General features: G+C 42.2%; 1 protein-coding gene across 2 annotated transcripts in view; it reads left to right on the top strand.

Moving 5' to 3' along the window:
* The first annotated feature begins 7,048 nt into the window (after nt 1–7,048).
* LOC110497706 (early endosome antigen 1) overlaps nt 7,049–13,496 on the top strand; it is a 42,807-nt gene continuing 36,359 nt past the window's right edge. For both annotated transcript variants that reach the window (XM_036956642.1, XM_036956635.1), the window contains exons 1-3: nt 7,049–7,206; nt 12,690–12,767; nt 12,914–13,026. In XM_036956642.1, the coding sequence (XP_036812537.1) occupies nt 7,183–7,206; nt 12,690–12,767; nt 12,914–13,026 (215 nt within the window). In that variant the 5' untranslated portion in view covers nt 7,049–7,182. The remainder of the gene's footprint in view (nt 7,207–12,689; nt 12,768–12,913; nt 13,027–13,496) is intronic.

The following is a 13,496-nucleotide window of genomic DNA, read 5'->3' as shown; positions in this document are numbered from 1 at the left end:
GAGAGTTTGCTGCACTGAAAGTAAAGGGGCTGAATAATTTTGCACGCCCAATTTTTCAGTTTTTGATTTGTTAAAAAAGTTTGAAATATCCAATAAATGTTGTTCCACTTCATGATTGTGTCCCACTTGTTGTTGATTCTTCACAAAAAAATACAGTTTTATATATTTATGTTTGAAGCCTGAAGTGTGGCAAAAGGTCGCAAAGTTCAAGGGGGCCGAATACTTTCGCAAGGCACTGTAAGTTCAGAAGTAAAAATTAGCTTGAGTCACATAGGTTGCATGGACTCTGTGTGCAATAATAGTGTTTAACATGATTTTTGAATGACTACCTCATCTCTGTACCCCACGCATACAATTATCTGTAAGGTACCTAGGCTACCTGGGGCGGCAGGTAGCCTAGTGGTTAGAGCGTTGGACTATTAATTGAAAGGTTGCTAGATCAAATTCCCGAGCTGACAACGTAAAAATCTGTTGTTCTACCCCTGAACAAGGCAGTTAACCCACTGTTCCTAGGCCGTCATTGAAAATAAGAATTTGTTCTTAACTGACTTGCCTAGTTAAATAAACGAAAAATAAAAAGCAGTGAATTTCAAACACAGATTCAACCACAAAGACCAGAGAGGTTTTCCAATGCCTCATAAATAAGGTCACCTATTGTTAGATGGGTAGAAAAAACAGACATTGAATAGCCCTTTGAGCATGGTGAAGTTATTAATTACCCTTTTGATTGTGTATCAATGCACTCAGTCCCTACAAAGTAACAGGCACCCTTCCTAACTCAGTTGCCAGAGAGGAAGGATTTCATCACGAGGCCAATGATGACTTTAAGCCTCTACAGAATAAAAATATTCCAAAACACGCAACAAGGCACTAAAGTAGTACTGCAAAGAAATGTGGCAAAGTGATCAAATTAGTCCTGAATACAAAGTGTTATGTTTGGGGCAAATCCAGTAAAATACATCACTGAGTACCACTCCATATTTTCAAGCAAAGTGGGGGCAGCATCATATTATGGTATGTTTGTAATCATTTAGGACTGGGGAGTTTTTCAGGATAAAAAATAAATGTAATGGAGCTAAGCACAGGCAAAATCCTACAGGAAAACCTGGTTCAGTCTTCTTTCCACCAGACACTGGGAGATTAATTCACCTTTCAGTGGGACAGGGACAATGACCTAAAACACAAGGCCAATTCTACACTAGAGTTGCTTATACCAAGAAGACAGTGGCCTAGTTACAGTTTTGACTTGAGGCTACTTGAAAATCGATGGCAAGACATGAAAATGATTGTTTAGCAATGATCATCAACCAATTTGACAGAGCTTGAAGAATTTTGACAATTATGGGCAAATGTTGCACAATCCAGAGACTTACCCAGAAAGACTAACAGCCATAATCACTGTCAAAGGTACTTCAACAAAGTATTGACTCCTGGAAGTGAGTACTTGTCAATGAGGTATTTCTGTATTTAATTTTCAATATATTTGCAAATATTTCAGATTTTTTTTTTTCACTTTGCCATTATGGGGTATTGTGTGTAGATGGGTGAGAAAAGTATCAATTTAATCCATTTTGGATTCAGGCTGTAACACGTTTTTGTTTTGGGGGGAAAGAAGTCAAAGGGTTTTGATTACTTTTTGAAAACAAAGTAAATATAAATAGCACTATATTTACATTACAATTTAGTCATTTGGCAGATGCTCCCATCCAGAGCGACCCATAGCTAGTGCATTCATCTCTAGATAGCTAGGCGAGACAACCCCATAATTGCGTGGATGCTACCATCGATCCACGATTTCTGGTTAGGAAAGGTTTTAGTCACAGTCGGTACGACATCTCCGATGCACTTGCTAATAAACTCACTCACCGAGTCAGCATATACATCAATGTTATTGTCTGAGGCTATCCGGAACATATCCCAGTCCACGTGATCGAAGCAATCTTGAAGCATGGAATCCAATTGGTCAGACCAGCATTGGATGGACCTGAGCATGGGCGTTTCCTGTTTTAGTTTCTGTCTATAGGCTGGGAGCAACAAAATGGAGTCATGGTCAGATTTGCCGAAGGCAGGGCGGGGGAGGGCTTTGTCAGCATCACAGAAGTTAGAGGAGCAATGATCCAGAATGCTACCAGCTCGTGTTGCGCATTCGATATGCTGATAGAATTTAGGAAGTCTTGTTCTCAGGTTTGCTTTGTTAAAATCCCCAGCTACAATAAATGCAGCCTCAGGATGTATGGTTTCCAGTTTACATAGAATCCAGTGAAGTTCTTTCAGGGCCGATGAGGTATCTGCTTGGGGGGGGGGAACTTGAGTTTCTGTATGTTGTTGTGATTACACCATGAGCCGTTAATCATAATCATACACCCCCGCCCTTCTTCTTACCAGAGAGATGTTTGTTTCTGTCAGCGCGATGCATGAAGAAACTGGGTGGCTGTACCGCCTCTGACAACATATCCCGAGTGAGCCATGTTTCCGTGAAACAGAGAATGTTACAATATCTGATGTTTCTCTGGAAGGCAACTCGTGCCCTAATTTCGTACACCTTATTATCTAGAAATTGGACATTGGCGAGTAATATGCTCGGAATCTTGCACTGAAAGCGCGAACCACCGCTTTTAATCATGACAAGGCGACTGGAAACATGACCGAATACAAACAGTGCAGCTATTCCCTCCGTAAGGGAATCAAACAAGCAAAGCGTCAGTATAGAGACAAAGTAATGGCTCAAACACGAGACATGTGTGGCAGGGTCTTCAGTCAATCACGGATTACAAAAATAAAACTTGTCTTGCTCCCAGACAAATTAAACAACTCCTTTGCTTGCTTTGAGGACAATACAGTGCCACTGACACGGCCCGCTACCAAAGCCTGTGGGCTCTCCTTCTCCGTGGCCAATGTGAGTAAAACATTTAAATGTGTTAACCCATGCAAGGCTGTCCTGCCCAGACAGCATCCCTAGTCACGTCCTCAGAGCATCGTCCATGACTGCGTGGCCATGCACGCCTCAATCTCAATCATCAAGTTTGCAGACGACACTACAGTGGTAGACTTGATTACCAACAACGACGAGACGGCATACAGGGAGGAGGTGAGGGCCCTTGGAGTGTGGTGTCAGGAAATTAACCTCTTACTCAACGTCAACAAAACAAAGGAGATGATCGTGGACTTCAGGAAACAGCAGAGGGAGCACACCCCATCCACATCGACAGGACAGTAGTGGAGAAGGTGGAAAGGTTTAAGTTCCTCAGCGTACACATCACGGACAAACTGAAATGGTCCACCGACACAGACAGCGTGGTGAAGAAGGCGCAATCGGAATAGTGCTTCTTCAACCTCATGAGGGTGAAGAAATTTGGCTTGTCACCTAAAGCACTCACAAACTGTTACAAATGCACAATCGAGAGCATCCTGTCAGGCTGTATCACTGACAAACTGACTGTTGACTTCCCTACATTTCCTTGCAACAGGCCAGGTCCTGCTCAGGCACGCGCAATCACTTAACATTAACAGGACAGAGAAACCAGACACATCCTCATTGCTCACATGGAGCACTCTAAACCAAAGACAATAAAAAAAACTTGTAAATGATGGTTATGAAATAAACCAAAATGTGTTTCTCACAAGTGTAGCAGGTTGTTGTGAATGAGAATGACTGTAGGCCTAATTAACCTTTAAGATTCTAAGCCCCGTCTAAGCCCGGGGAGGGGGCTTCTACTAAGCTATATGGAATTGATTTAAGAAGACCATACCAAGGATCATTTTGCTATTTGATTTTGAATTTTAAGACCCTTTGAAGTATTAAAATATAAAAAATATTTAAAACAATTAACAAACAAAAACGTTTTTTGGGGGGCCCTTACTGCTATTAGCCAATACAAACGCATTGAATAACAGATTCACAACATAGAACAACAGGAAGTCCCCCCCAAAAAAATCAAAAGAAAGTTGGTTCTGAAGTGTCTGTCCTATACCTAAATCGTTTTTAATTTTAAAAATATTTTTTACATGTAGATAACCCCTTATTGGCACTAAACAGTCTCCATATATACTTCCATTCATTTTTTAAACTGGTAAGGGGGACCTTCAGACGAGTCTTGTGAGGCCTGTGGGCGTCCTAGAGGAAAGCAATCGACATGCACGTGTTCGTGAGATTCTCACCTTTCCACAGAGGGAAAGAATAGGCCCAAACTGTTCAGACGCTACAGACAGAAGTTGGCAGATCAGCTGTACCGAGTTCAGACAAGTCCCAATATGCTTGTGGGGGTCGTAGAGCAAAATGGAGAACACCATGGTGTTCGTGAGAGTCACATCATTCCATAGAGCAGTATAATAATAGTTTGTAGGCCAAACCATTCGGACGATACAGACGATTTTGTGAGATGACTGACATTTTGGGATGTCTCATGGTCTGACAAACACCGCTGTAGCTCTGTCACCTTTCACTGCAGACGCGGAAGTGCGACATAGGCGGATGTGGGCGATTGAGACACATCCAATGCTAAAAAACAGATCTCTATCTTAAACTGACAGATTTTTAAGGGGATTTTTTATTATGCTAATTCGATTTCTGTGGGGTCACGGACATCGACCTTTAATACATGCAGTAACAGTAATTACTGTCACTAAATGATGGAGATTAAAGGTACATTTACTACTGGTGACATATGTAATGGGGAATTTATCAAAATAAATCATCAAAGGGGAAACAATTCACACAATGAAACAATGAATGTGCAAGAACTGACTGAAGACTGCTGAGCCATTCTGGAAAGAGACTAGCCTATATCTTTGACACACACCCTCCCCTTCTTATCTCAACATTTTAAATTATACTCAAGACACATTATCTTCACACATATTTTGATGCTTTTCACTGACATCCGCAAGTCAATAATCAGCCAGACCTATTGCCACTTGCGCTGCCCCAAATTGCGTACTTCCCAAAATAGGCATTTGCCAACAAGTTTGTGATTTGAAACAATCCACAGCTCTTTTTTTTGGAAGCTATGCTTTATGGTGTATTTTTGTATTTTGTATAGACAAGAATAATTATATAATTTTGGAAAAAAAAAAAATCTTTTTTTTTTTCTCCCCAATTTCGTGGTATCCAATTGTTGTAGTAGCTACTATCTTGTCTCATCACTACAACTCCCGTACGGGCTCGGGAGAGACGAAGGTTGAAAGTCATGCGTCCTCCGATACACAACCCAACCAGTCGCGCATCCAACCCGGAAGCCAGCCGTACCAATGTGTCGGAGGCTACACCGTGCACCTGGCAACCTTGGTTAGCGCGCACTGCGCCCGGACCGCCACAGGAGTCGCTGGTGCGCGATGAGACAAGGACATCCCTACCGACCAAGCCCTCCCTAACCCGGACGACGCTAGGCCAATTATGCGTCGCCCCACGGACATCCCGGTCGCTGCCGGTTATGACAGAGTATTTCAATATCAAAACGGGACTATTTTTATTTATCTGCTATTTTACCAGGTAAGTTAACTGAGAACACATTCTCATTTGCAGCAACGATCTGGGGAATAGTTACAATTGTAAACTGGGGATTATTAGGTGACTGTGATGATTTGAGGGCCAGATTGAGAAATTAGCCAGGACACCGGGGTTAACAAGCCTACTCTTACAATAAGTGCCATGGAATCTTTAATGACCTCAGAGAGTCAGGACACCTGTTTAACATCCCATCCGAAAGACAGCATCAGGGCAGTGTCCTGGGGAATTGGGATATTTTTTTAGACCAGAGGAAAGAGTGCCTCCTACTGGCCCTCCAACACCACTTCCAGCAGCATATGGTCTCCCATCCAGGAACTGACCAGGCCAACCCTGCTTAGCTTCAGAAGCAAGCCAGCTGCTGGCAAACTATGTTTGTAATAATGATTGAGTTTCTCCAAGTAGATGATTACAGCTTATGTGTTATTAAATGTATTAGTTAAATGTGACATACCACAGTTTTCAAACATCCTTCAGAGGCATTTCTCTCATTGTAAGTCACTCTCACCCTAAATTCTATAGACCAGGGGCTGGTCTGACTTGAATTTGCCTTCCTAACTAGCCCATAATGTGTCTTGTGAACACTTTATTCGTTTATTTGAGCTTTTCAGACAGCAAATAACAAGGATCCCTCTGGTACTAATATTACTACTACTATGGGACTCCCAATCACGGCCACTTGTGATACGGCTTGGAATCGAAACAGGGTCTGTAGTGACACTTCTAGCACTAAGATGCAGTGCCTTAGACCTCTGCGCCACTCGGGAGCCCCACAACTCTTACCTCAGCAGATTCTTGAGAGGGTTAAATTCAAGAAAGCATATGGTCAATAAACAGGGGACTAACCATCCTAGTCCAAGACAAACTTCCCCAAGGGAGTTAAATTGTAGTTACGTTTCCTTGGGGTTAAACATTCCCTATTGTTATCCTGACTCCCAATGTTTGCTACTGAAATTGAAAAAAAAGATGCTTTGAAAATAAAGCCTGTGATCAATTGATTGAATCAGGTGTTAGAACTTGGCTATAACAAAGCATGCACACACTAATATGTCAATGGAGCCCATACAGATGGAAAGAGGTCTCATCTTTGTATCTGTGCCATTATGGTGTCTGTGACAGCACCATTGATGCTCCATTTTAAAGTAGTCAATTTTCTTCTTCTTTTGTGTTTGAAAAAAAGTGTAAAGCTAATATAGGTGATTTACAGTGCTGGAGTTGTGAACCAAATCTTGTGTGTCATTTATTCTGGCCACTATGGCAATGATATACTGTAGCTTAAAGACATTTACAAACCATAGCACCCAATTTGAAGAAGAAGACAATGATCTGATCGTTCCCAACCCAAATAAATCCCCACCCAGTTGAATACTTTAAAATGGTGAAAGCCCTCAACTGCAATGTACTTGCTAAAATGGGTTATATCCAAGTTTAGTCCTCCAACTATCTCTATGATGGGGTTCTGTTGCCCTCTGAAATACAGTAAAGTCACCGGCTATCCAACGTTTGAAAACAATTAAATGTCTTGAATGTAGCCCTTACCTCACTCAGACTGAGCTCTGCCCCGCCCCAGAAGCAGCGGGCTTGGTCAGGTGTTCCGAGAACCAACAACGGGCGTAAACTTTTCCCTTGGAACATTAATCGTATTTCATTTTACAGTCAAACATAAATCGATATCGAGCATGCTTAGACGGATACTTCAAATGGTAAGATTCCAGAATCAAAGCGGCAGGCGTACAGTTTATATGATACCAAGTCGCTTTCCTTGTGTTGCACAGGCCTGCGCTCTGTGTCTGTTGTCAGCCAGTCAGGCCGACACAACAAAACGGGCCTAGCTAGCATCAAATGTCCACGTATATAAACTACAGTCAGTTTGAACAGTAGTAGACAGCTAGTGTGTTGGTACCGTGGAGATAAATATATGGTTGGTACAATGTGCTTACTAGCTCAGTTTGGCTTATGGCTAATGTTAAAATGTAGCTAGCTAGCTAACGTTACGTAAACTGCCCGGCTAGTAGCTAACGTTACAGCGACCTAGCTAGGCTTTTTGGAAGATGCCCATGGGCATGGCTAGCTAACTTGTTCGCTCAAATGGTAACTTTAGAACAATCCAACGACACCCATTAAGTAGACCGGAACTGTGACCTTTTGGTAAACGGTTTGAGGGAGACCTCTTAATTTGTCCACTATCTTTGGTTAGCCTTCTCGTTTTAAGTTACCGGTATAGTAGCTAGTTAGCTTGCTAACAAACATGCAAGCAATGAATGGCTTATAACGTTACATGGCAATATCAGGCACTGCTGCTGAATCAAGGCCAAATTATGTGTCATAAGACATTGACAGTTTACGTACTCCTTTCTTTCGCCAAGTATTTGTCCTGTACATGCTTGCCACCAAAACATGAGATAGTTAGGTACACTGGTGAAATCAAAGCTATTGAGTGTTGTAAAAGTTAGCCCCATCCCAACACTTCCTGTTGCAGTGTTCGTGAACAGCTCGTTGTTCATGCTAAACCACAGATACACATTCATTCATAACATATATTTATATATAGCCTACTTGTTAGTCACCATAACAGTTTTGGCCGGTCATTTGCTAAATTCTGTCACATCCAGCATTTCACTTTCATTTCACATTCGGTCGATTTTCCCTTTCCCCTATGGAAATGGGTAATTCCTCTTGAAACCAGGATAACAATTATTCAAGCTGCAATATGTAAATTTTTGGGTGACCTGCCAACATTCTCATAGAAATGTTAGTTATGAAATGACAGTTATAGAACTGTCATTATCATTGAAAGCAAGTCTAAGGAGTTGTAGATCTATGTGCTTCCCGTTTTTAAGTTTCGTTTTTCATATTTTACTGTCGTTTTTGTACACCACCTTCAAACAAATTAAAATACTATATTTTTGGTTATGGAAAATATATTTCAGATGTTTAGATGGTACAATGATCCTCTACGCCAGTGGTTCCCAAACTTTTTATAGTCCTGTATCCCTTCAAACTTTCAACCTCCAGCTGCACCAGGGTCAGCACACTCTCAAATGTAGTTTTTTTGCCATCATTGTAAGCCAGCAACACACACACTATATAATACATTTATTGAACATAAGAATGACTGTGAGTTTTTGTCACAACCCGGCTCGTGGGAAGTGACAAAGAGCTCTTATAGGACCAGGGCACAAATAATAATAACAAGTTCTCATCTACAACTGCGACCTGGCCAAGAATTAAGTAAAGCAGTTTGACACATACAACAACAACAGAGTTACACATGGAATAAACAAACATACAGTCAATAATACAGTAGAAAAATGATATATACAGTGTGTGCAAATGAGGTAAGATAAGGGAGGTAAGGCAATAAATAGGCCATGGTGGCGAAGTAATTACAACATACCAATTAAACACTGGAGTGATTGATGTGCAGAAGGTAAATGTGCAAGTAGAGATACTGGGGTGCAAAGGAGCCAGATAAATAGATACAGTATGGGGATGATGTAGTTGGATTACTATTACAGATGGGCTATGTACAGGTGCAGTGATCTGTGAGTTGCTCTGACAGCTGGTGCTTAAAGCTAGTGAGGGAGATATGAGTCTCCAGCTTCATTGATTTTTGCAGTTCATTCCAGTCATTGGCAGCAGAGAACTGGAAGGAAAGGCGGGGCTGAGATAAGGCGGGGCTTTACCAAGCAGAGACTTGTAGATGACCTGGAGCCAGTGGGTTTGACGATGAGTATAAAGCGAGGACCAGCCAACGAGAGCATACAGGTCGCAATGGTGGGTTGTATATGAAGCTTTGGTGACAAAACGGATGGCACTGTGATAGACTGCATCCAATTTATTGAGTAGGGTATTGGAGGCTATTTTGTAAATGACATCGCCGAAGTCAAGGATCGGTAGGGTGGTCAGTTTTACGAGGGTATCTTTGGCAGCATGAGTGAAGGAGGCTTTGTTGCGAAATAGGAAGCCGATTCTAGATTTAATTTTGGATTGGAGATGCTTAATGTGAGTCTGGAAGGAGAGTTTACAGTCTAACCAGACACCTAGGTATTTGTAGTTGTCCACATATTCTAAGTCAGATCCGTCCAGAGTAGTGATGCTGGACGGGCGGGCAGGTGTGGGCAGCGATCGGTTGAAGAGCTTGCATTTAGTTTTACTTGCATTTAAACGCAGTTGGAGGCAACGGAAGGAGTGTTGTATGGCATTGAAGCTCGTCTGGAGGTTAGTCCGAAGAAGGGCCAGAAGTGTACAGAATGGAGTCATCTGCGTAGAGGTGGATCAGAGAATCACCAGCAGCAAGAGTGACATCATTGATGTATACAGAGAAGCGAGTCGGCCCAAGAATTTAACCCTGTGGCACCCCCATAGAGACTGCCAGAGGTCCAGACAACAGGCCCTTCAATTTGACACACTGAACTCTATCAGAGAAGTAGTTGGTGAACCAGGTGAGGCAGTCATTTGAGAAACCAAGGCTGTTTAGTCTGCCGATAAGAATGTGGTGATTGACAGAGTCAAAAGCCTTGGCCAAGTCGATGAATACGGCTGCACAGTAATGTCTCTTATCAATGGAGGTTATGATATCGTTTAGTACCTTGACCGTGGCTGAGGTGCACCCATGACCTGCTCTGAAACCAGATTGCATAGCGGAGAAGGTACGGTGGGATTTGAAATGGTCGTTAATCTGTTTGTTAACATGGATTTTGAAGACCTTAGAAAGGTAGGGTAGGATAGATATAGGTCTGTAGCAGTTTGGGTCTAGTGTCATCACCTTTGAAGAGGGGGATGATCGCGGCAGCTTTCCAATCTTTGGGGATCTCAGAAGATACGAAAGAGAGGTTGAACAGGCTAGTAATAGGGGTTGCAACAATTTCGGCAGATCATTTTAGAAAGAGAGGGTCCAGATTGTCTAGCCTGGGTGATTTGTAGGGGTCCCGATTTTGCAGCTCTTTCAGAACATCAGCCATCTGGATTTGGGTGAAAGAGAAACGGGGGAGGCTTGGGCGAGTTGCTGTGGGGGGTGCCGGGCAGTTGACCGGGGTAGGGGTAGCCAGGTGGAAAGCATGGCCAGCCGTAGACAAATGCTTATTGAAATTCTCTATTATAGTGTATTTATCGGTGGTAACAGTGTTTCCTATCCTCAGTGCAGTGGGCAGCTGGGAGAAGGTGCTCTTATTCTCCATGGACTTTACTGTGTCCTAGAACCTTTTTGATTTTGTGCTACAGGATGCAAATTTCTGTTTTAAAAAGCTAGGCTTAGCTTTCCTAACTGCCTGTGTATATTGGTTCCTAACTTCCCTGAAAAGTTGCATATCACGGGGGCTGTTCGATGCTAATGCAGTACGCCACAGGATGTTTTTGTGCTGGTCGAGGGCAGTCAGGTCTGGAGTGAACCAAGAGCTATATCTGTTCCTGGGTCTACATTTTTTGAATGGAGCATGCTTATTTATATTCAGGCGTCCTCTACTGATGGGATGAGGTCAATGTCATTCCAGGATACCCCGGCCAGGGCGATTAGAAAGGCCTGCTCGCTGAAGTGTTTTAGGGAGCGTTTGACAGTGATACGGGGTGGTCGTTTGACTGCAGATCCATTAGGGATGCAGGCAATGAGGCAGTGATCGCTGAGATCTTGGTTGAAAACAGCAGAGGTGTATTTGAGGGCAGGTGTATCACATTTTTATTTGGTGTACCCCCGGCAGCATAGCGCGTATCTACACTATACTTGCTTGTTTTATCTCACAAACTGAAATTAGGCGAACTATTAAAATATTAGCAACCAGGAAATGGTGGAGCTATTTTGGCATAGTGCGTTTTTACATGTATGTAATCCATTAAATGTTAATTTGGAGGAAGGATTGTTGACAAATGTTTTACATTTATATCTAAAAGCATATTTGAGAAATAATTAACAAAAAATTGCATATTATATACATGCCATTTTTGCCTTACCCAGGCCTCCTTTAATTAAGACTCCCTAATGTTTCATCTGTAGGTGCCACAAAAAAAATTATGTCATATGAAGCTCTACCACTTGCTCTGGAATATGAGTAGTATTTTGTTTTCAATAACAATTGTCTTTTATTTTTCAATATTCATAAATTAACATATGAACATGAATATTGAAAATATACTGTTTGCGATTTGGCAAATTCTTCTATATATTGTTGAACTTAATATACTCTACGGGCATATCAAAGTTACAAAATGTGATCTCTGCTACTTTTATTAAAGTTATGGCCCACTTTTTAAACAGAGAAATTGGCATAGTAGGCAATGTAGCCTAATCAGTCACAACTCTCCCATTTACTTGTCATTGCACATCCTTCAAATCACCAGCAGATGGTGACCATTTTGATAACAAATTTACATGCACTCTGTTCATTCTTACAAATTGGATCATAACTCTAAAAGTAGCAGATATCCCACTGGAACTTTGATATTCCTGTAGAGTATATTATGTCCAATAATTCGGTCACAGACTCTGCAGTGGCACTATAGAGCTGCAGGAGATAGCACAAACCCACCCACCATAGCTAACCTAAATGGATATTTATTCAATATTATCTTTAAAAAAGATTCCCTAAATTCCATACATAGTTGAAGATTACACTGCCTTCTTCTTTTGTCTAATCATCATCATGTGAACTGTCAATACAGGTACAAGAATGTCAATACAGGTATTACTTCTCTACACTCAATGTTGACAATTAGTCAGTAAGAAAGTAGCCCACATGTAGCCCAGTAGGCCTAGCCTACTGCTTTGAGTTGTGCTTTTGGACTCCTTAGATATAGACTAGATTCATTCATCTTTGTGTGTGAGGAGTAGCACTCCTGTTAAGGGGCGTTCTGTTTCAGCCCTCTGTGTCCTGAGGTGACACTAGTGGAAGTGCCAAGTGCAGGTAAAGCTTAGCTCTGTCGCTCTCTCGGTCTGACTCAGATACACTCCCTTGTGATGCAGCCCCACATAAATTAATTTATTAACAGTTAGAAAATGGAAGTCTCTCAGCCAGTTATGGGCGCTGTGTCAAAAATGTATCTCACAGAGCTGTTCTTCAATACCCATTACATGTCAACGCTACTTGCTTGGGTAGATTTCAGCGAATGGATGGCTTAACAGGATGTCCACTGCTGTGACTCATTTTAATTTGACTATGTCACCTCCCTCCTTTGTCTTCTGTCCCTCCCACAGACTCCTGGGAAAGGAGGCTCCCAGAACTCTGAGTCAGACCAGCCCAGTGCAGACCTCAACAATGACCAGACCTCCGAGGTAACACGTGTCTCTTACTTGTGTAACTCACCCGATGGACTACTGTACCACTGTACTACTGTATCACTGAACGTTTTAGCACTGGGGCCATGATCCCTATCCTGTATTCCGTAGTCTGATCATGTCTAGCCTATGTCTGTGTGCAGGGATTCATCTGTCCCCAGTGCATGAAGTCCCACAACTCCGCAGAGGAGCTGTTTAAGCACTATGAACTGTACCACGATTCAGGACACCAGCCCCCCAGCATGGGCCCTGGCCGGTAAGACCACTGTCTTCTTCCTGGCTTTACTGTAGCACACAATAAGGATACTTAGTTGTCCTGTCCTCTTGGTATTTATTAGGATCCGCATTAGCCGCTGCAAAAGCATAAAATCAGAACAAACTATTTGTCACATGCGCCGAGTACTTACTTACAAGCCCTTAACCAACAGTTCAAGAAAGAAACAAATAATAAAAAGTAACACAATAAAATAACAATGTTGAGGCTTTATACAGGGGGTACCGGTACCGAGTCAATATGCGGGGGTACAGGCTAGTCGTGGTAGTTTGTTAATGTAGGTAGGGGTAAAGTGACTATACATAGATAATAAACAGCGAGTAGCAGCAGTGTAAAAAAACTATTGGGGTGTGTGGGATCAATGTAAAATAACCCGGGTGGCCATTTTATTTTTTTGTTCAGCAGTCTTATGGCTTAGGGGTAGAAGCTGTTAAGAAGCCTTTTGGTCCTAG

This window comes from Oncorhynchus mykiss, chromosome 2 (assembly GCF_013265735.2).
Source record: "Oncorhynchus mykiss isolate Arlee chromosome 2, USDA_OmykA_1.1, whole genome shotgun sequence".
In the NCBI taxonomy this organism is placed as follows: Eukaryota; Metazoa; Chordata; class Actinopteri; order Salmoniformes; family Salmonidae; genus Oncorhynchus; species Oncorhynchus mykiss.
Note: the sequence above shows the minus strand (reverse complement) of the source record. Positions and strands in the feature narration are given on the sequence as shown.